General features: G+C 52.7%; 2 protein-coding genes across 6 annotated transcripts; both read right to left on the bottom strand.

Annotated features, from left to right (window-relative positions):
- Positions 1 to 4,264: 4,264 nt before the first annotated feature.
- Positions 4,265 to 12,020, bottom strand: LOC113972532 (UPF0488 protein C8orf33 homolog). 4 transcript variants are annotated; one of them, XM_027693729.1, is made up of 8 exons: positions 11,983 to 12,020; positions 10,670 to 10,757; positions 10,141 to 10,252; positions 8,093 to 8,230; positions 7,258 to 7,913; positions 5,737 to 5,824; positions 5,480 to 5,626; positions 4,265 to 5,344 (listed from the first exon to the last, which is right to left on the bottom strand). In XM_027693729.1, exons 4-8 carry the CDS (start codon positions 8,157 to 8,159, stop codon positions 5,148 to 5,150), a joined length of 1,155 nt encoding a protein of 384 aa, XP_027549530.1. In that variant the 5' UTR covers positions 8,160 to 8,230; positions 10,141 to 10,252; positions 10,670 to 10,757; positions 11,983 to 12,020; the 3' UTR covers positions 4,265 to 5,147. The 4 variants fall into 4 exon arrangements, with proteins under 4 accessions (XP_027549530.1, XP_027549529.1, XP_027549528.1 ...); XM_027693728.1 differs by lacking the exon at positions 10,141 to 10,252; XM_027693727.1 differs by lacking the exons at positions 10,141 to 10,252; positions 11,983 to 12,020 and adding an exon at positions 11,409 to 11,489.
- A 502-nt stretch (positions 12,021 to 12,522) lies between these two features.
- Positions 12,523 to 21,643, bottom strand: AMDHD2 (amidohydrolase domain containing 2). Of its 2 annotated transcripts, none has more exons than XM_027693792.1 (11): positions 21,287 to 21,643; positions 20,497 to 20,633; positions 19,681 to 19,820; positions 19,261 to 19,315; positions 18,614 to 18,826; positions 17,500 to 17,588; positions 16,321 to 16,465; positions 15,976 to 16,083; positions 15,203 to 15,271; positions 14,679 to 14,780; positions 12,523 to 14,209 (listed from the first exon to the last, which is right to left on the bottom strand). In XM_027693792.1, exons 1-11 carry the CDS (start codon positions 21,367 to 21,369, stop codon positions 14,121 to 14,123), a joined length of 1,230 nt encoding a protein of 409 aa, XP_027549593.1. In that variant the 5' UTR covers positions 21,370 to 21,643; the 3' UTR covers positions 12,523 to 14,120. The 2 variants fall into 2 exon arrangements, with proteins under 2 accessions (XP_027549593.1, XP_027549592.1); XM_027693791.1 differs by having other exon boundaries at positions 17,500 to 17,640; positions 18,657 to 18,826.
- Positions 21,644 to 22,534: the final 891 nt, after the last annotated feature.

Below are 22,534 nucleotides of genomic sequence, written 5' to 3'. Positions count from 1 at the left end.
GAAGAATACTAACAGCTGCTGGCATAAAGTGACACAGCCTTGCAGAGCTGCCATGAAAACTGTCATCTCAAGGGCAAAATCTGATGTATTGCAATGAGGTTCATGATAAAAATATAAAGCCTTGCATCATTTCAGCCCCTAAAAAAGGGCCTTGGCCAAGGCAAAGGAATTTTTGCAGGTTGCCAGTAGTGCCTTTTATGTTTACATAGTACACTCTGCATGATCATCATGAACAGAAGAGATATTCCAGAAGTATTTCCCATGGCTCAATACCATGCAATGACCTCTAGATAGGTGTCTGCAGAGCTCCTGTACCCTCCTGGGCCAGACCCTTAGCTGGGCAAACTGGCAAAATGTGGCAAAAAGTGGAGATTTAAAACAGCTGAAGAGCTGCACAGTAATTTCTTGAAGTAAGAAATGATGCCTGTTTCTATTTCTATGGGAAGGAGTAAATTACATCATGGATACACACAGATGCATGGGTGCTAATGCCAACATTTACGTCCTTCATGTGTAACATACAGACCACACTTGTCACACAGAGCTGTCTCTGGATGAGAGCTTAATGTCGAAATAAACAGTGCAAAAATAGGTATTACCTCCAAAATAGCAAGACTTCCCCCAACCTCTTCCCTGTCCAACTTCATGGACTATGCAGTTCCTCAGGGTTCACTACCTCAGCCAGGAGCTCAAAGTCTGGCTGAGTCTGACAGTCTTTCTAAGGCTCATACCTGGACTTCTGTGGAGCCTGACAGGTGCTGAGAGTGCTCCTTAGTTTCTGACACAAAATCAGCACTTCTGTGATGGTGGAACTTCTGATCATGGTGGCCATCCCTTCTCCTGGCTTCTGTGTCAAACAAGACATTGTTTAGCCTCTCCAGATACTTATCCAGCTCTTCCTAGGTGTGCTCCAGTTGTTTGCTGACATTACTGGGGGAAAAGGAAGAGGATGGTGGGGAGAGTTTCCTTTCCCTGTCCTTCCTGGCCTCTTCCACAAGCGGGATTTGCTTCATTAGAACAAGCACGATGATCATCAAGATCAGGCAGAGATACACAAACCCAGACTTCTTCCATCTTGGTGGGGAGGTATCAGGAGCTGGTCGTGCCTGTTGATGCACTCACAGGGAAGAAGCCAAAAATGGACCAAACCCAGCCAGTGGTCAGCACTCCCCAGCTGACAGTGCCCACAGGAGGACTGGTGCCAGTGATCAAACCACTGCGGGAAGGGATGTCAAAGCTGGATTTTCCAAAGCAGCATCTTACAAACCTTCCGTGGTTCTAAACACGAAAGCAGCACAAACAGTGAGCAACAAAAAAATCTTAGGCAGCAGAAAGATACAAGATCATCTCTCACAGCTTCATATGACCTTAAAATAGCAGTATCTCCTCTTTTTCCTGCTATGGAGCTGCAGGTTCAATGCTCCTCATTCTTCAACCTTCCGTTACAGTGTTCCAGTTGTTGTCTTGCTTGAAGTACTAAGTTTTTCTTCTTTCTAATTCAAAGAAAAGATAAATTAGGATTGCAGTTTCCCTCCCCAAATGAAGATAATATTTTATCCTTAAGGGGTGATTAGTTGCTGAGTCCACCCTCAGCACTCTTTAAATTTTAAAGTGAGACAAGGTAATACTGGTCACCTGAGTTACAGGATCAGTAGGACCAACTTGTTGGCTTTCTGTCTTTGCTGGTCTTGGCAGAGGGAGTCCCCCCAGAAGTGGCTGCTGAGATTCTGGAAATGATTCCAGCTGGACTTTGTGGGGATCCCTTGGAGATCCTTTGTGGGCTGCTCCTGGGTAACTCTGCCCCCCAGATTACTCAAAGAGGGGCAGCCCAAGGACCAATAAATGCATTTCCACTGACCCAGCCTAGGAGAGGGGTGGGACAAATGTACTGATTAGTGCCCAGCATCCAGGATAACAGCCAAAACGCCAGCAGGGATGGGAGCAGGGAGGCTGGCCATTCCAATTGGAGGCAGGGTCTGTCTGGAATGGGATTGCTTTTCCTAACCTTTCCTCAGAGGATCTATTTACAGAGGAGGGTGCCAAGCTGCCTCCGTGTGGAAACATTCTTGGCCTCACCCTGCCACAGAAATAATCCTAAAATTCTTCACTTTGCTCCCCAAAGCGAGACATTTCTCCTGCTTTACTGCAGTGAATGGTCTGAGGCAGGTCACAGCGTTCCTTTACCCTGTTACTCATTTTAGAAGCTGCTCCTCAGCTTTTAGTTTTTCAAGATCGATGCTATGAAGCAAGTTTGGCTCTAGAGGCACTGTGGTGCTTCACATTCCCTTTTGCCTTGTCTTTAACTCGCTCCTGAGGTCACAGCCGTGCTGGAAGCTCCCGTAAGCAGTTTGCAGCCTACAAGCCTGGGCCTGGCACTGCTGCCCTACATTTAGGTGGGCAGTCACCAAAGAGATACAGAATCCCAAATCCAGTCACCCTGTTGGCACCAAACTCAAATGCCAGGCACGAAGCTGAGGAGAGGATGCAGAGACAGACAACTGAGCTCGATTTTCTACCAAAACTGAGCTACATTTCCTTAAAGCAAGAACAGTGGAACAGAGATGTCCAGACAGATGAGAATATCTCCCTTCTCCCTCACTGCTGTACATCATTAATTCCTTGGGGCATGGACCAAACCTCCAGCCACAGGTATTACAGTACTAGCAGACCAAAGCCCTGACCCAAACCTGACACTGCTGCAATTAGAGACATTGCTGAAACCCTAATCAGCACTGAAATCCTACAGAAATACTAAAAGGGGAAAACACCACTTAAAAAAAAAAAGTCATTAAGACTGCACTGTGGCCCCTCTAAAGGGAAAAGGATGGATGGAGCAGCCCACAGCACTTCCTAACTCCTATTAACATTGCTTGTTTCCTTTTAAACAAGTGTAACAAACACCGCAGAGATGCTTCAAGCATTGCAAAGCTTAAAAATGAAGTACAGACTGCTGTAGTTTCAGATGCAAAATATCAGTGTTGCCTCTTCAACACAAAATCACTAGTGAAGTAACTTGGGCACATCTGTCAAAAACTCAGGAGGCATCACCTTGGTTATGAAAACAGGGAGTGGACAGAGAGAGGCAAAATGCTTTGTCCAAGATCCCCATGCTGACCTGTGGAACTGACCTGGAATGACACTCAGGGATTTGAGGGATCACACTGATGAACGTTTGCCTTCCCATATACACATATGTAAGTGCTCCAATACCAGAGCACAGGAGAAGGAACATAGGCTGGCTTTGTAGGTCAGTATTATCCAGACCTCTGGAAAACCACAGGAGCTGTTCTCATATCAGAATGCATTTTTCTCTGACCTCTTTTTATCTGAAGATAAACTGCTGGATCAGGTTACACCAAACGCACACCTGACTGGTATCTTTGTTCTAATTGTGAACGCCTAAGGAACAGCATAAGCATGAGGCAATTATATAAGAATGCTTCCCAGAATACTCCTGCAGCCTTCCACAGCAAAGATTTTGTAACATTTTAGCAGCTTTAGCTTTACCTGAGACAGGACAAGGGAAAAAAATAGCCATTTCCCAGACATCTGCTGCACAACCAGCCAGGAAAGCAAACAGCTGTAGTTCCAAGGTCATGTACAAGATGCTCTTTAATCTTAGTAAATGGCATGAAAACACTAAAAGTTTGACAAGGACACAGCTTTTGTATGTTTAATATAAAATCCTGGAAATCAAAACTAAAAAAAACTGTCTAAGGTTGTTCCGCACAGTCAAAGCTGTGTTCCTTGGCAAATAAAATAATAATATGCCAACCTTGATTTCCAGTTTTTACCCACTGACTTCAAGAAGACACAAAGTCAGCTCTGCATATTTTTCCCTCTTGTACATGTTATCCAGGTTCAGTTTCTCAGACGGGAATTCTTTAAAATATTCTTTTAAAATAATAAAAAGAAATATTCTTGCAGATGCCACTGCCTGCGTCAGGGCTTAGTAATAAAATTAATTTTTTGGAGCCAACACCAGGTTTTTTAAAGTCTTTGCCAGCCAGTATTTTCCACCATCTCTCAGCTGCTCTCAGCACTCCCTGGAATCTGCCCACACTCCCATTTCTCACTTCTCACACAGGCTGACTGGACCATAAAAGGGAGGAAAGCACTGCTCCCCAGGGACACCTGATACCACACAGCCTTTTGCAGCACTTCTCTTCCTTCAGCTTTTTTAGGCTTGGTGGGAAGATTTTCTGTAGGAACACAGGAGATGGGTTCAGTGACTGAAGTAGTATGGAAACACTGGAGACACACATTCAAAAAGCCAAAATTTAATACAAATCAAGTGGAAGAGATTCTTTGGGCTCTGACAGTTCATTTCACCACCACCCAAGGTTGGCATGCAGCTGATTTTACCTCTGAGTCACTGGTGGCTGTAACTGGACTACTTACAAAGTAAACTTTATTTAAGAGCTCATGGTACGCCCTTCCTAGCTGGCCAGAACCTGGCTCCAGCAACAAAAACCTTTCCCTGTCTGGAAACAACTGCCCTTACATCCCTAGGCTGGATTAAACCAGCATTTGCAGTGTTATTCTAAGTCTGTACCTGCCACTGAAAGAGATGAATCAGCAAAAATGGTTCTCACTCACTCTCTCCCCAGACCCTGAGCTCCACTCCCTCGATGTCAGTGATGGCATTGCTGGTGTTTGCTGGATGCCAGAAGCTGCATTCACACAGACTCATGGAGTGGAAGCATCCAAATATCCACTGCTGGATCTTCACAGAAGCTGCATCTTCTTTCCAAACCATTCCCCTCTGTGTGCATGGCTGCCTCAGCTGCTAGGAAAGCTCTGCTCTATTTAAAAACCACAGGAGAATGGGAAAATCTCATGGTATAAAAGACAGATTTTACAGTTAATGTAAATTCTACAGGAAGAAAATCAGATCCTTTCACTGCCGACCCTTTCAAAGGTGCCTCTCTACAGTGTGAGCACAGAGGAGCACTACGGTGGCTGAGTCTTGGGGTCATATGGTACTGGGCAGATCTGGTTTAGATTTCTAGATAAAGCATTCTGGAACAGGATCGAGAGACTTACTGATGACATTTCCTACTGCACAGCATCTCTCCACCCTTCTGCAGTTTACAGGGGATCTGGCACAGCGATTTTTTACCACAGTTTTAGTCTAAGACACTTTCCTAGAAGAAATTAAAGCGAAATTCTTCTTTGGAAGCTGTGCCATTGAATAAGCCTGTGTAAAGCGTCCTGGGTGACTCTGAAGGGGATCCTGCTGAACCCTGGCTTTTCCTGCAAGCTCCCGAGCACTTCCGGATGAATTGGCCATTCTTCTTGCGGATGCTTCCCTTCACCTCCACGATCCTGGCAGCCTTTGCAGCTTAAAGAGGGGAGAAAAGAGCCGTTAGAGATGTTTAGTGATCTCACATAGTGAGGCTCCACTCTGCAAAGCAATCCGCAGGGCAGAAGTGAGTCCCTTTCTTCGTCTTCTCCTCACCATGAGAAGTTCTCCTACCTGTTTCCATGAGCTTCAGCTCCCTGCACAGCTCCTCCTGCATCTTCTTCCTGTAGTCTCCAAACATGGCTCTCATGAGCTGCCGCTTCTTCACCAGTGGAGCCTTGTCACTGCGCAGTGTCCTGATGGCCCGGAGAGCCTCTTCAGCTGCAGCAAAGGAGGAACAGCACACAGCTTAAGGCTTCCTGCTGGCTCTGCCCCTGCACTCCTGCCATCCCTTCCCACAAGAGAGAGCTTGCCTTTATTTGAATGCCTACCCTGCTTTGGAGTGGGTTTCTGTGTCTTCAAGCCAAGTTCCAGCTGTTGCACACACCAGTCCAGCTCCTTCTGCAGCTGCTCATCTGACTGCCATCAACGTGGGGCACAGGGAGCAAGAGGAAATAAGCCACCCAAAAATTAAAGCAGCAGTTGCACACGAGATAAAAGGGAACTGCATAAAGTCAGAACTATTCCCAACATCACGTGCTGGTGATCAGTTTACAGACTCCATGACATTTTCCCTCTAGTGTTTTTCATCGGATAAACTAAAAGCACTGCACAAATGTTTAGTTGCAACTCACTGCCTCTATTTGATGGGTTTAATATGTGGCTGCCATTCAGAGGGTGCTGTTTTCTGGAAAGCTGTTCAGTGCCTTTCCTCTGAAAGAAGCTGTCAAATACACTTACAGATGGGAGAAATAAGCATTAACAACAAAAAAACCCTATCACCAGACCTGCATAAAATCAAAAATGTGTACAATGGACAAATAAGTCTTTTTTTCTCAGCTCCTGTGTGCTTGCTAAACCAGAAATACATGAAGAGAAGGAAGCTGAAGCCCATGGAGATGGAGGAAGCCAAGTCCCATCGAGCAAAGCCAGCTGGCTAACTCAGCAGTGGCACAGGAAAACAGGGCTGCACCCTGGGACCGAAGCAATTCATAACTGTTATGTACATGTAAACACAAAAGCCCTCACCTACAACAGTCTCCTTCCAAAGGACTGGATGGGCTTTACCTCACCTTCCAATCTTCCTACCTCTCCTGTACTCAGCAGTGTTTATTGGTAGGATGGAATGTTCCAGAGGTGGGTGAACACTCAGTGCAATTTCCTTGAAGAATATTAAGAAAAGGAAGGTTTTGTGCAATCTTCTATTTCAGTATTGCTCAGCTGGCACTGTTTCTTAATAATACCTACACTGGTGCTGAGAAGTAAAATAAAATGAAGACCCAGACCCTCAGCAGAACAGAAAACCTCAAGGTGTGCCTTAATGGTGTGTTGACACATAACTTGCAACCTCAGTGGATTTCTAGGCCATGCCCTACAGTGGGAACCTTCTAGGAAGCACCTTGAGCTTCACCCCAGACCCCTGGCTACATCAGGTGGCAGCTCTGTGCCTTGGCTTTGCTACTTGCACTATGCGAGCAATTCGTCCCGCCTGGCAACAGGAGCAGGGCCTGGTTCAGCACCCACAGGCACTGACTGAGGGCAGTTACCTCCATTTCTTATTTTCATTTCCTTAAGAAAACATGGCATCCAGCTCCCCAGGATTAGCTGTCACAAGCCTAAACATGAAATGCTTCAGCACAAGTCTGAAGGACCATTAACTCCCTTTCCACTAGTCAGGCTCCTCAGCTGTGTAGCAGAGAAAGCAAACAGCTGCTGGAAGAAGCAAGCAGCAACCCCCGTCTTTCAGCTCTCATGTCAAGGCAGCATGCTAATTGTTCATCTGTGCATAGAGATAAAGTGCCTCTTTAGGTTAAGGGTTTATAAATTATGGGATCTCATCAATATTTAACTACCTGAGAGGTCTTCTCATCCTGATGGGAAGTATTTGTATTTTGACAGCTCTTAGCTTCTGTCTTTGCTTTCCTGCTGGTCTCAGTTTCTTCTCTCTTGTTTTTACTGACTGGTGGTTTTTGTTTCTTCCTCTTTTTCTTCTTCTGGGCAGCTTCAGCTCCTGTTGACTTCACTGTTGCTGCCTCATCTGCAGGAGCAGTCTCTGGTTGGGGGATCTTTGATGGGACATGAATTCTGTCCTCTCTGGGTGCGCTCCCTGCAGCTTGAGTCACCTCGGGCTCCCGCACGGCTGGAGCCCGTGGCAGGGCTGCTGCTCCAGCAGGCAGTGAAGGATCTGTATGCTGGCTTGAGGGAAGTAACTGGAGCTGAGGACAGTCTTCATCTGGGATGGTGAAGTTGAAAGCAAACTTGGGTTCTTGTCCAGAGGCAGCAAACCTCAAGGCTCCATTCCAGCTCTCCTGCTCGGTGGCTGTGACAGCTCTGCTGTCACCAGGGTCTGCTCCTGGGTCGGTCTCAGAAAGTTTAAAATCAAATCGGAAGCTGCTGCCAGATGATGTGAAGAGCTCTGGCTTTGCCTCAGGGCTTGGGTCAGACTGTTTCACACCATCTGCAGCCTGCCCACTGCTTGGCTGTACTTCCAGAGCACCAGGTTTCATGCCTAGAAAAGACAAAGAGTATTGTTACTATCAATACACCAGTTTCCTACCACGGGGATGCCACTGCAGCTCCCTCTCTAAGGCACTGCCCAGAGAGCTGACTCAACCAAAAGCTGCAACCTAAGAAATCTACAGAGAAAAATCAAATCTCACCATCCCCTGAGAGACAGCTCAAGCTCACCTGCTTTCTCCATGCTCTCCTGACCCTCAGCCATGCTGAGATGATAATCCCCAAACACATCACTCATCGCTTGTTGCTTCTTTGCAAGAGGAGTCTCAGGGGAGCGCAGGACCTTGAGAATGTGCTGGGTCTCCTCTACTGCACTCAGAAAAAATCCAAGAGAGACAAGAAATAGGTTATGCTGGGCCTCAGAATCCCCACTGTGGGATGCTGATGACTGAGTCTTCTCTGAACGTGCTCTGTGTTCATATCACCTCTGACTAATCCACAACTGGCATTTGGTTGAAAGGGAACTCCAAGTGCTTCTAGAAGATGAAATACTGTGAAATGTTCTTAGGGGGGAGAATCTAACTGCTTATTACATACAGTCAGACTCTTACACTGCAGTAAGTGCACTGCTAATGGCATGGAAGTTACATAGGGCTCAGCAACCCTCTCCTCAAGGCAAAGACAAATCCCAGGGGCCAGCTCTGTGTCTCTTTTCTGAAAAACTGGAAAAAATCTTATTAGAGAGCACACCCTGAAAAGCAGGACTCTTGCCTGGCTCTCATACAAACCAGCCTGACCACAAGAGGAATCCAAATTTTTTGTGTCAGAGCAAATTCTCTAAAAAGCACCGCTGTTCTGTGACAGTAGTCCCCAAGACCTCAGTGTGGGTACCCTACATACAGTCTTGTAGTGTTTGTCTCACTCATTTCCCACCACAAGACAGCCTGATCTACTGCACTAGTACTGTGGAATGGGCACGTCCCACCTCTCCTGGCTGCAATGCCCGACCACCTCTGGGGGAAGAACCTTTTCCTAATATCCAGCCTAACCCTCCCCTGACACAGCTCCAGTTGTTCCCTCGGGTCCTGTCCCTGGTCACAGAGAGCAGAGATCAGAGCTGTCCCTCCTGAGGAAGCTGCAGACCCTGATTAGGTCTCCCCTCAGTCTCCTCTTTTCCAGCTGAACAGACCAAGGACCCTCAGCAGCTCCTCCTGTGGCATCCCCTCCCGACCCTTCACCATCCTTGTGTCCCTCCTTTGGACACTCTCTAACAGCTTTAGATCTTTTTTATACTGCAGCACCCAAAACTGCCCCAATATTGCAGGTGAGGCTGCCCCAGTGCAGAGCAGAGGGGGACAATCCCCTCCCTCGCCCGGCTGGCAATGCTGGGCCTGATGTCCCCTAGGACACGGTGGGACAGAAGTGGGATGTCTCTTCACAGCACCTGGGTATCAGGGTCCTGAGCACATGTGTATCCCTATTTCAAGGGGTTGGTCTGGTTGCAGTCCAGGATCTCATGCAGACACTGTTGCAGCCAGATAACTCATGGATCCAGATGCCAAATTCCTGGCTGGACCTTGGATCTGCCTCCTCACTGCAGACTCCTTCAGCAGCTGGGACTCCAGGTAGAGCCTGGGTACCATCATCAGGACTGCTCTGCTCTCCTGGCTCAGGCTCTGTGCAAAGGGGCTCCTTTCTGGCCAGGCCACTGCTTCTGCTGCCTCGTCCCTGGGCTCAGCTCCTGCCTCCCCTCCAGGACCTCCCTCCCCTGCTGCTGAGCACTGGGACCAGCACAGGACACAGGTGTAACAAAATGGTCTGATCATAGAATAGTTTGGGTTGGATGGGACAGTAAAGCTCATCCATCCCCTGACATGGGCAGGGACACCTTCAACCACGGTTGCTCCAAGCCCTGTCCAACCTGGCCTTGGACACTTCCAGGGATGGGGCAGCCACAGCTTCTCTGGGCAACCTGTGCCAGGGCCTCACCACCCTCACAGCCAAGAACTTCTTCCCAATATCCCATCTAACCCTGGCAGTGGGAAGCCATTCCCCCTTGTCCTATCACTCCAGGCCCTTGTCCAAAGCCCCTTCTCCAGCTCTCCTGGAGCCCCTTTAGGCACTGGAAGGAGCTCTCAGATCTCCCTGGAACCTTCTCTTCTCCAGGCTGAACACTTCCAGCTCTCCAAGCCTTAATTCTCGGAGCCTGATGCTCAAGCACCATGTGTGGGCACATATTAGTTATTGCTACATCCTCAGGTGAACCAGCAAACACTCACCTGGGCACCTTACAGAGGGTTCACACCCCTCCTCTAAAGGTTAAGTAGTGGCAGGAGCAGGACGTGTGTCTGCATTTCTCTACACGTTGTACTGATAAGATCAATCTGTGACCTTATGAAAAATATTTTATAGGATTTTATTTTCCTTGTAATTTCTCCTTGGAACAAGCTTCACAAAAATAAAAACACCTACTGGTGTTTAAGGGCCAGACACACTGGCACAGTTAAGATGGAGAACAAAGGCAGAGCTGTAGCAGAACCAAACAAGCCATTAGATGAGAAAATGAGAACATGAGAAAGGATACAGAAAACAGGGAGAATGAACACTACAGGAATGAAAGGTAAAGCTGCTTCCAGATAGACAGCTCTTAAAATTCAATGCTTTAAGTTGTTTTGTATTTAGAACAAATCCCAAATGACAAAAGAACAAGGAACAGAAGGGAGAGAAGAAACAGAGAAATGTCCAGATCTGCTAAATCAGACCTGAGGCTGGAATATGGGATGTGTGGGCTGGGAAAGACGAACATACCTGGGTTTGGGGGTGGGGTGAGGTGGAGATCTGCCTCCAGCTGCGAAATGCACCACTTCAGCTCCTCCTGGAACACACCTTGGGGAGCCTTGGACATGGGGTGGGGAAGGAAGAATGTCTAAAAGAAGCACAAATCTCTCGTCTCCAAAACTGATTCCAAACCTGACTTTCTGAAGCCTGAGTTTTCTGAAGCCCTCTCCCCTCTCCCAGATCAGACCTGGCTTTACACTGGAAGGAAGGCGCGCTGTGCAACTGCTCATTTACACCATCAACCAGCACGGGGACACGTGTCCTGTGCGGAGAGCACCAAATGAGCCCTCTGCATTACAAAAATCACAGCAATAAACTCCTACTAGCAGGAACATCCCCCCCCCCCGCGCTCCTGGGAAGCCAGGACTTCCCACAGATTTTTTTTTTCCACTCTTTCTCTCCTCCTATTCCTTTTTAAAGGCCCACCCAAAAAATTTCTCATTTTTTCCTGAAGCTTATTACGGCACAATGTCTCCACGGCAGGAAACTTCCCTCTCACACAGCTCTGACAACACACAGAATTTATCTTTACGCTAAACACAAGCGCCCTGTGCTGTATTTTTACGCCGCCCGCCTCCTGCTAAGCAGGTGGAAGTGAAGGCTTTGCAGCCCGCGGGGGGGGACGGAAGGAATGTTCGGGACAAGGAGGTGAGGAGGGGCTGGGGAGAGCACGGGCGCTGCTTTGAGGAGCACCTTTCGGGGCCCTTACCCGCTCCATGCCGCTCCGCGCCCGGGAGGAAGCGGCCCCGCCGCACCGCCCACCTCCGGTCACGGGCAGCGTGTGGGCTCCGGGCCCAGCTCCGCCCATGCCGGGCGGGCAGCGCCACCCGGAGCTGGGGACGCGCCCGGGGCCTCCCCCGGCTCTCCCCGCCGCGCGAGCCCTCAGCGCTCCGCAGGCCCGTTCCGGCCGTGAGGGACCGGGGGGGTCCCGGCACAGCCCGGCCCGGGGGCGCCCAGCGCCCACCTTGCAGCGCGTTTGTCCCCTCGGGACTGCCCCCGCTCCCCTGAGCCCCACAGGGAGCTGTGGGACACCCGTGTGTGCTCTGCCGGCCCGGGGGTGCCACAGAATCACAGAACGGGCCGAGCTGGAAGAGACTCACAAGGGTCATCGAGCCCAACCCTCAGCCTGCACGGGACCATCCCCAGCAGTCACACCCTGTGCCCCAGAGGATCATCCAAACACTCCTGGAGCTCTGGCAGCCTTGGAGCTGTGCCCACTGCCCTGGGGAGCCTGGTCAGTGCCCAACCACCCTCTGGGGGAAGAACCTTTTCTAATATCCAACCTAAAGCTCCCATGACACAACTCCAGGCCATTCCCTGGGTCCTGTCCCTGGTCCCCCAGAGCAGAGCTCAGTCCCTGCCCCTCCTCTGCCCCTGCCCAGGCAGTTGGAACTGCAGTGAGGTCTCCCCTCAGTCTCCTCTTCTCCAGCTGAACACACCAAGTGCCCTCAGTGTCCTCACACGGCTTCCCTTCAGGGCTCTTCCCCATCTTCGTTGCCCTCCTTTGGACACTCTCTAATGGTTCAATATCTTCCTTCCATCGTGTCCCCCCAAACTGCCCCAATGTTGCAGGTGAGGCCGCCCCAGGGCAGAGCAGAGCGGGACAATCCCCTCCCTGGCCCGGCCGGCGATATTGGGCCTGATGCCCCCCCGGACATGTCTGGCAGTGCCCCCGTCCCTGGGCCAAATCCTGGCAGGAATGCCCACACCAGCCCCTGGCCCTCACACCCCAGCAGGGCACAGGCCATTGCCACCGCACACCTCCAGGGGCAGGGTAGAGCCTGTCGTCAGCAGGCAAAAAGGGTCAATACACACCCACAGGCGCTGTCTAATGCCGTCTCTATTTTAGATTTCCTTTCGATTATTTAATTTTGTAAATAAAAAGTTAGACACCTTGTTTCATATACATTTTTTTCCCCTCGGATTGTTTTCAACAGCCGCCAGAAGATCCCCGCTGAGGCCGGTGCCACGGCAGCCTGCGCGTGTCACAGCACGGGGTGTGATGTCTCTCTCAAATGCTTCAAACCGTGGACATTATAATTTCTGCTGACATTGGCAGCTGATGTTAGAAATTCTCAAAGGCTGCCAGTGATTCCAGCAGGGCTCTAAAATGCTGGGAAAGCACTTCCAAATGTTGCTGTTAAAGGTTATAAAACAGCACTGGAAAAATCAGCACACTTCTGCCAATCCCGACCAGACTCCTATCTGCCTTACAACCTCCATCCTCGCAGAGACTTAGCTATTGTCTAAGTCCTCTCCTCACCACAAAAACCATCTCATTGGTTTGAGCCTTGTCAGAGGTTGTCTAAGACTTATCTCAAGGCTTATTCTGCCCGTAGTAGGTTCAAAATCAGCATCAGTCCTCACATGCAAGTGTCCAAATGTCAGGAAAAGAGCTGACAGTCAAGTATTGGAGAAGATAGTAATGACCACTGAATAATGAGCTATCACAACTGTCTTGAAAGGCCAGAATCCCACGGCGGTCCTCCTCTCCCTCAGTTCCTGAGCTGGACCGGGGGCTCGTGAGCCCATCACCACCAGTTTGGATGCATCCCCTAAAGCAAAAGCTTCCAGTCCATGGCCTGAGGAATGCACAGACCCATCAGGTGATGCAAAGGCCCTACTCGATATGGCTGGCACAGAGCCTGCAGGACCCATCCAGCCAGAGTCAGGGGTGAAAGGAGCATTGCTTTCTGAGGCAGGATACTGTCCGTGTCTCCAGCGCTGTGGACTCAATGCCCATGCAGGGAAAAGGCACAAAGGACCAGCAATGCCTTGGTTTTCCTGGTTTTGATCTCTGCCCTGAGGATTCAGCCCCACAACAGCACTGAGTCGGTGAGCTGTGACAGCCCTACTCTGAGGACACACCACAGAAGGGCTGTCGGGAGACCCAAATGTGATCCTCAGCTTCTGCTGACACAACAGGAACATTGTCATGGGAAGAGCTGCGAGCTGAGCTGGTGGAAGATGATGTCTAACAAGCCATGGCTGCCCAGGAGCAAGGCAAAGAGCAGGCAGAGGAATGGGAATGGCTTGAGCCTGCCTTGGGCATGGGGCAGGTTAGTGTGTGCTGTATAAACAGTGCAAAGGCTGAGACAGCTCCTCACTGCTGTCAGATGGTGACAGGAGCACCTGTCTAGGGGCAGGACAGCTGTGCAGTCCCTCAGGCCACTCCAGGAGTGGAATTCCCTGCCAGCACAGAGCTGCCTGCTTTCCCCACGCCACCAACTGAGCACCAACAAATTTGTGGCAGGCATGGCTGTAACTGGAAGCTGGAAAACGCAGCTCTTTGGTATGAGGCTCCTTTAAGGGAATTGCAGGAAGGAATTGGGATTAAAAAAAAAAGAGAGAGGAGTGGGGTGGTTACCAGAGCTGCTAACCAGTGCCAGGGAGCCTCGGAGGGCACCGGGACAGCCCAGTGTCACATGCCTGACACGTCCTGTCTCCAGACCTCCTGGCCGGCGATGTATGTGGCTTGCACATACAGGTTGTCGTTCAGCATCAGGAAATCTGTGTTGGACAAGAGGGAAAGGAAGCAGCTGTCAGAGGAATGGAGCTGCTAGAGCTGGCTGGGGAGAGCTGAGCTCAGTAGGGAACAGCTTCTCCCCACCCCAGACATAGCAGCAGGAGGGCAGCACGGTGCCACTCTGGCTATGGCAGCTCTGCTCCATGCTTGGCTGAGGCATTGGGGGCACTCCAAAGGGTTTCTCAAACCAAGCATACAAGGGGATAACCACTGGAGTAAAAGCCCAGAGCAAATCCCAGGCAGAGCGAGTCTCCCTGCAGCTCCCAGTGAAACAGGGGATGAAGATGTGCAGCAGTCTCTGCTTTGCTCCAGTGCTCAGGAGCCCTGACATTGTCCCCATACCAACACCTCCTGTCCCCATAACAGTACCTCCTGTCTCCATACAAATAACTCCTGTCCCCATCCCAATACCTGGTGTCCCCATCCCAATACCTGGTGTCCCCATCCCAGTACCTGCATCGGAGTCATAATTCAGTGTCCCCTTGTTGTGTTCAATTCCCAGGAGCTGGGCAGGATGCAGAGATGCTGCCTCCAACGCCGTCTCTACAGAGCACCCTTGCACAGAGAGTTGGGGAGATGTTATGGCAGCCACAGCCCCACTGCCAGAGCAGCCCAAATTCCCCTGGCCAAGGCAACTGTCAGCTGGGCACACCCTCACCACAGCCAGATGGAGCTGGGAAGGGAAATATCCCGACAGGAGATAGCAGGAACAGAAGAACTGAACACCAAGGGTATGGGGAGGGGAAAATCATTCCACCTTTGTGAGGAAGGAGCAGGAGAGTTCACCTCTCATTAGTGCTATGGGTTAAAATGAAACCTCCCCTCAGAAAGGCGCTCATCTGAGGGCACTGATCCCAGCCCCTCTCATGTCTCAGGTGAGAGGGAATATTCCTGGTGGAATGGACAAAGCTGGCAGGAGCAAGACCTCCTCCCACATCAACAGAGGGAGCAACAGCTTGTGGACAAGGCTCCCTTACCTGTGGCCTCTTGGAAGTGTCGCACACACGTATCCATGGTCGCCACGCTACCACTCAGGGTCTTTGTGCCTGGGAGAGGAATAGGATGGCTCTGAGCAGCTCCCACAGCTCACAGCAACGAGAAGGGGGGCAGTAGGGAAGCATAACGAGACCAGAAGGGCAGAAATCATGGGTGGCAGGAGGGGCAAGCCGAAGGGCCCACAGCCACTGCTGCCAAGGGACAGACTGAGGCAAGGGAGAGGTGCTGGCAGGGCAGGGAGAGGTACTGGGGTGTCACCCCCCAGCTCCACCACCAGACCAGCTGGACTGGGTGAAACCAGCTCACAATGCAGGTACCTGCTGCCAGAGGTGAATGGATCCTTCTCTGAAATACCAGTCTCTAACTGCTTGGGAATTGAAACTTAGGGAATTTAGTTAGCAAGAAATGGTAGTGATGCAATAAAGAAAAGGGACAATAAATATATCTTAAGATTTCTCTGTCCTTTCTGACTCTCTGCACACATGACACTGGGCAATGAGGCTTTCAAAGGTGTTGCAGACAGCTACAAATGGACAGATTCCTCCCCACTCCACAGAGGTAGGGCACTTCCCCTCCTTACCAGGCACCTCATTCTCCCCAGGGCCAAGTCAGTGCAGATCCACGAGGCACCAAAACCCGAGAGGGTGGCACAAGCGCTGCCTCACACTGGCAGGGCCAGCCAGCTGTGCTGAGCTCCTCAGGAACGGGCACCAGTGGCAGTGCTGTCCCCAGCTCTCCAGCAAGAGGCCCTTACCTGCGATGTAGGTGTTCAGCCCATCAATCTCCACCACCTGCTGCCCCAGCGTGTGCCGCCCCGGTGCCAGCCCCATGCCAGCAATCGCATCTGTCACCAGCACCAGGCCTGAGCAACACAAGCAAAGGGGCCCTGTCAGCTTTGCAGCTGATTTTGCTGCAGCTCTGAGCACTGTGCCCTGCTGGCCCTCCCAGAGAGGGGCCATGGTGTCTCCAGCCACATCCCACCAAAGTGAGAGGGTATCAGCACACGTGGCTGTGACCTCCCAGGCAGCGAGGGCAGCACAAGTGTCTTGTGGGAGGTGGCCCAGTGCTTGGAGGGGCTGGTGACACTGGTGTGGCTCACCTGTGGGGTGGGCTCGGTGGGCGATCCGCAGGGCGGCAGGGTTGGTGTGGATGCCATCGGAGATCATCCCGTAGAAGACCCTCCGCCCAGCAGGAATCTTGTCACTGGTCAGCAGCCCCACGATTCCAGGGTCACGGTGGTGGAACTGCCCGAGGGGAGAGAGGGGACAAGCTGTGGAGCAACACCAGGACCTACTGGCTGAGACCCTTCCCCTCAGGGGATGCAGCTGTCATTTCTATCATACAGTGCCTGGGAGCTTTACCAGGCAAATCTGGGCATTGCCTTGAGTCACAGATCACAGGGGGGTTTGAGTTGGGAGGGATCCTAAAGCCCATCTTATTCCAATCCCCCTGACATGGGCAGGGACACATTCCAGTAGACCAGGTTGCTCCAAGCCCTGTCCAACCTGGCCTTGGACACTTCCAGGGATCCAGGGGCAGCCACAGCTTCTCTGGGCAACCTGTGCAAGGGCCTCATCACCCTCACAGCCAGGAATTCCTTCCCAATATCCCATCTAACCCTACCCTCTGACAATGGGAAGCCATTCCCCCCTGCCCTGTCCCTCCATCCTTTGTCCTAAGTCCCTCTCCAGCTCTCCTGGAGCCCCTTTAGGCACTGGAAGGGGCTCTCAGGTCTCCCTGGAGCCTTCTCTTCTCCAGGTGAACCCCCCCAGCTCTCCCAGCCTGGCTCCAGAGCAGAGGGGCTCCAGCCCTTGGAGTATCTCTGTGGCCTCCTCTGGGCTCATTCCAGCAGCTCCACGTCCTTCTGAAGTTGGTGCCCCATATCTGGAGGCAGCTCTCCAGATGGGGTCTCACCTGAGGGGGCAGAGGGGCAGAATCCCCCCCTCCCCTGCTGCCCACGCTGTGGGATCAGCCCAGGACATGGAGGGTTTCTGCATCCCAGCACACACAGACAAGGGGAGTCCAACCTCTCACCCACCAACACCCTCAAGTACTTCTCGGCAGTGACTTTAAGAATCTGCTACAGCCTCTCTTTAAGATCCAGCAGCAGAAATGTGAAGCCAGAGGTTCAGTGCCGAAACCTCAGTGCAAAGCCTGGTATGAAACCAGCTGGGGAGAACACAGATCTTTGGGAGAGAAAACCCAAAAGCAACCCTGGTGGCAGGAGAGAAAATCCAGAAGAAAGCCGGGTGCAGGGCAGGTGCCCGCGGGAGCTCACCGGCAGCATGGCGTTGAAGAGGTGCGTGATGAAGGTCGCGCCGTGCTGCACAGCCTCCTCGGCCTGGGACAGATTGGCCACCGAGTGACCTGGGAACAGACACAGCGTGTGACTCCTCTGCCCATCTCTCCATTCAGTCCCCTACAGGAGTGAAGACATTCCATCACTGGACTCTGCTCTGACGCCCATCCTGGGCTGAGGTTCAGCCTCGGCATGGAAGTGTCTGGCCATGACCTGGGGGGACTGTGGGGGTGGGTGTTTCACCTGCACACCTTCCCTGCTCACATCACAACTGCCACAAATGCTGCCTTGCTCACAGCGAGTTGCCTTCAGGCTGGGTTCGAGGTCCAAGGACGTGCCTTTCTGCTGGCCTCGGATAGTTAAAGGTTGAGTAGAGAGAGATCAGGGGAGTAGAGACAGTGGGGATTTTGCCAGGAAAGAATATGGGGATAAAACTATCCAGAAAGAAAATAGTTTCCCCAACAGGACAGCAGCTCCAGTGCTCTGTGGGCAAACCTTGCCTTTCTGGAGTTCTTTATGTGGCTGTCAGATAAGAGATGCTCTGCTGTATGAATGGCCTTCTCACTTGAGGTTTAATTTCACCCTGAATAACTTCCCCTCCCTTAAAAAAAAAAAAAGATTTCTTCAATGTTCTGAAGCAAAGAAGAGTTTGTGAAGCAAAGGAAAAGAAAAATGCAGCCAGAGTTAAGTCAGTGGCCAGCCAGATGTTGGAGGGAGAGGCTACTACAGCACTTCCAGTTGAGAAACAGAGTTATCAAACCAACAGTAACCTTTGGAAAATGATTTCTCCTGTCAAATAAGGTCTTAAGCAGTGGAACTTCAGAGTTTGAACCTTCCACGTCATCAACCCTCAAAGGAAGACTTCCTTGTGTTCAAACAGCACCTTATGTTTGCTGTAGGGCTCTGCAATTGATACAAAGTTTGGCCCTTGCCATGAGAGATTCACTGCATCAAGCAAGGTCCCCATTTGTGACAGATCTGTCACCTCCATATAGGCCAGACCAAAGAAAATCCCACCCTGTCCAGGCACCGAGACACTGTTAGAGCCCCCCCAGCCCTGAGAGAGGGGCTGCCAGAGCCCCCCAGCCCTCACCCAGCGAGACGCAGATGCCCCTCTTGGTGAGCTCCTGGATCACCTCACTGCTCCTCTTCATCTCGGGGGCCAGGGTGACTATCCGGACACAGTCCAGGGAGCCGTAGGTGTTCAGCAGGTCCTGGAAGGCACCTGCCTCAAAGGTGCGCAGGCAGTGCTCCGGGTGGGCCCCTTTCTTCTCCCTGCTGATGAACGGCCCTTCCAGATGGGCCCCTGTCCAAACAGGAGCAAAGAGCCGTAACCCTTCCTCTCCCTGCCAAGGACCAGGAAACCTGCTCTTTCTACTCTGCTCCAGTTGAGCTCTTGCTATTTTTCTGCAGCAAAACACCTGGCTCAGGTAACTCTGAGCTCAGCACAGCAAGAGCTGCAGTGCTGGTCCCTGGTCAAGCCAAGCCACCCCACTGCCATTACCCCAGAGGGCCCAAAAGGGCTGGAGCAGTGTGTGTTGTGTGTACGGTGACAGAGACCGCAGCAAAGGCCAGGCACAGGCTGAGGGACAAGGTGGCTCTGTGCCCATCTGTGCATCCCTCCCATAGAGAGAGCTCCAGCTCCCATTTGTGCTGTCCCTCAGTAACTTCTTTCCCCTCAACAACAAACAAGATAATTGCCCATCTACAGTAGCACCATAGAGGGACAAATCCACTTACCCAGGATACCTGCTCCGTGGGCTCCACCATTTCTTACACTGATCTGAGGGAGAACCTAGAGAACAGGGTTTGTCAGACATGGCACCTCAGACACAGCCCCCCAGCCTGCCAAATCAGACCCAAACATTGGGTCTGGAGGGAGATTTGTAGCTGGACCACTTGGGACCATCACATCCCACAAAGGAAAAGCCTTCTGCAAGTCCTGCTGTGCAGAGCTTGCCTGGGAGACATGGCTGTCTCAGCAGTCTAAAAGCTGAGGGCAAGAAACCCAGGGTAGAGTCCAGCTCCTCATGCCCATGGCTTTTCCTCCACCACAGCAGCTGCCCCAGACTCGAGAGGCCCAGCCTTGGCCCTCCCACCTCCTGGTACCAACCTCAGCTCCTGATCACCCTGCAGATGGAAGGGGAGAAGGCCCCTTACCTGGTGGTACACAGATGGAGGAGAAGTCACCAGGGTGGGACAGAAGGAGGTCACTCCATGGGAGAGGATTTTCTGACTGACCAGGTCAATCCCTGATTTGAAGTCATCCGTAGCCAGGGAAAAGTCCACCCCGAAGCCTCCTGCACCACCAACAAACCAGAGGTGAAACTGCAGCTTCCCCAGAGGATGTTTCCCGCCCAGAAACATCAAAGAAACATTTTGTGTGACTGGATGGAAACACTCCATTTGTAGGGCACTGACGCAAAGGGCTCCATCAGCACTTGTGTCCTACATTCCAAGGCTCCACAAGTACAAATCCCACTATGAAGTGCTCTTCCCCACAGTACCTCAGCATTTTGCAAGCACAACTTTTCTATTTTCATGCAGGGCAAAATGTGAGGATTCCCAGCCCAGAGGGATCTGACTTCCAACTTTAGCTGCCCTAGAATGAGCCCCTCTTTCCCTCAGGAGAGAGCTCTTGCAGGTAATGTTTGTTCCCTTGGGAAGTCCTGCTCTGTCTTCCCACATCCTGGAAAGAGTAGGGTGGGCACACTGTCAGTAAAGGGGTAGGATAAAAAAATTGATTAAAATGACATTCAGAGGAAACTTCACTCAGCCAAAGGGGATCAGTTACATGACAGCAGCAACCACGTGCAAAATCGTTCTTTGTCCTTAGTTTGGTGACTCACACGTCCCTCGAGCACCTGAAATGCACTAGGCCATGGGCAGGACACCCACAGAGGGGCTTGGAGGTCAGGGATGGAGGGATGGACAGACTCAGGATCCCCGCCGCGAGCACACGTGGCTTCCCCATACCATTGATCTGGACGTCGATGAAGCCTGGGGCGATGATGCTGCCCTTGCAGTCCAGCTGCACATCAGCAGAGCCCTTCTCATCAAAGAAGAGTTTCTCCGGGTTGAGGATCTTCCCCTCTCGCACCCACAGGTCCTCCCTGAAGGAACAACCACACACACTGAACTCTGGTGCTGTCTGTGGAGTAGGTGGCCGTGGCCCTGCTGACAGTGGCCCTGGGCAGAGGGAACCCCACTGGCACTTCCCAGTGTCTCCCAGGGCACAGCTGCTCTTCCAGCCGGGACACGGTGGGCAGCCCTCTCTGCCTGGCCTCTGGCTCTACAAAACTCACGGGAATGGGACTTCCATGGGCTGCCCCTCAAAGGTGGTGGCGATGGCCAAAGGGCCACGGGGACGGCAGGTGAGGCAAAAAGAGAGGGGAGTGGAGAGAGGCCGTGCCCCACGCACAGCTCATCCCCTTGGAAAGCAGGTGGAGAGGACGTGGGCTGGGGGGAGCGCAGGGGGCGAGGGAGGGCCAACAGCCGATGCGCTGGGGGACTCGGTGACGGGGGAGCTGGTGACAGCCCCTCGGGCACTGCAGGTCCCAGGTCAGCCCCGCAGCCCGTCCGGGAGCTCTTGCAGCCCTGGTACCCCCGGACACCCTTGGTACCTCCGGACAACCCGGTACCCCCATACTCTCGGTACCCCCGTAGCCCCGGTACCCCCATACTCTCGGTACCCCCGTAGCCCCGGTACCCCCGGACACCCCTGATACCCGCAGCCGCCCCGGCACCGCCGGTACCCCGGGCTCACCTCTGGAGCCGGTGGTCCCTCAGGATGCGGCAGTTGGTGAACTGGACGATGGGCGCATCCGACACTGATTTGTTGGACGGCATCGCGGGGCAGCGGGAGCCGGGAGAAGCCGCGACCCCGGCAGTGTCCGGCACGCGGGGCGGGCACCGGGCGTGGCGGAGCGGGGCCAGGCCGCGGCCCCGGTGCGAGCGGCTGCCGCGGGACCGGGGAGCCGGTGAGGGGCGGAGGCAGCGGAGCCCCGCCCCGGGGGCAGGCGGCAGGTGAGCCCCCGCCCCTGCCCGGCGCTCTGGGCCGGCGCTGTGAGGAACGAGCCCGGCGGGTCCCGGCGGGTCCCGGGGCCGGAGCAGCGCCCCCGGCCCGGGGCTGTGGGACACGGGGGGCGGGGCCTGGGCGGGGTCGGGCCCCGCCCCGGTCACGTGACGCGCTCAGCACGAGCCGGGATCCCCCGCCTGCCCCGCCACACGTGACCGGCCCCGCCATCATGGGGAGGGCGCCGCCATCTTAAGGAGGTCGGGGGGGGGAGGGCCGGGCAGATCCCCTCGTTGTGCCGCGCCGGGGACCCCCGTCCTGAGACCCCCGTCCTGAGACATCCGTCCTGAAACACCCGTCCTGAGACGTCCGTCCTGAGACGCCCATCCTGCCACCGCCATCCTGAGACCCTCATCCTGAAACCCCCACCACAAGACCCCCATCCTGCCACCCCCATCTTGGGACCCGTGTCCCGAGACCTCCATCCTGAGACCCCAATTCTGTGACCCCCGTCCTGAAGCATACATCCTGCCACCCCTATCCTGAGACCCTAATTCTGGGACCCCCATCCTGAAACCCCTATCCTGGGACCCCCCATCCTGGGACTCTCACCCTGCACACCCCAGGCCTCTGCCCTCCTTGTATCTGAGGGGAGCTGGGGAGAGGGGGTTCCACCCAGCTGATGTGGCTCCACGGGTGAATCACTCCCAGGAAAGATAAATGATGGGGAATATAATTGTGCAGGAACGTAACATCGCCGTCTGGCCAGGAATTGGATTTTAATTAGGTTTTGTGCTGTGCTTGGCATTCCATGATGTCAGTGCTTGTCCACGCTACAAGCTGCTCTTACATCACAGGATGCCAGGAAAGGGCCCTGAAAGGGAGAGATGGGAATGATGCTGGATGAGGACAGGAAAACTATGCGCAGCATTGTTTCGGGGATCTGAGGCTAAAAATGGCATCTCTCAGGCCATGGAGATGCTTGGGGTGTTCATCCTG

This window comes from Neopelma chrysocephalum, unplaced genomic scaffold (assembly GCF_003984885.1).
Source record: "Neopelma chrysocephalum unplaced genomic scaffold, ASM398488v2 Primary Assembly neopelma1_93, whole genome shotgun sequence".
NCBI lineage: Eukaryota > Metazoa > Chordata > Aves > Passeriformes > Pipridae > Neopelma > Neopelma chrysocephalum.
The sequence above is the reverse complement of the archived record's forward strand: the minus strand, read 5'-3'. Positions and strand labels throughout refer to the sequence as shown.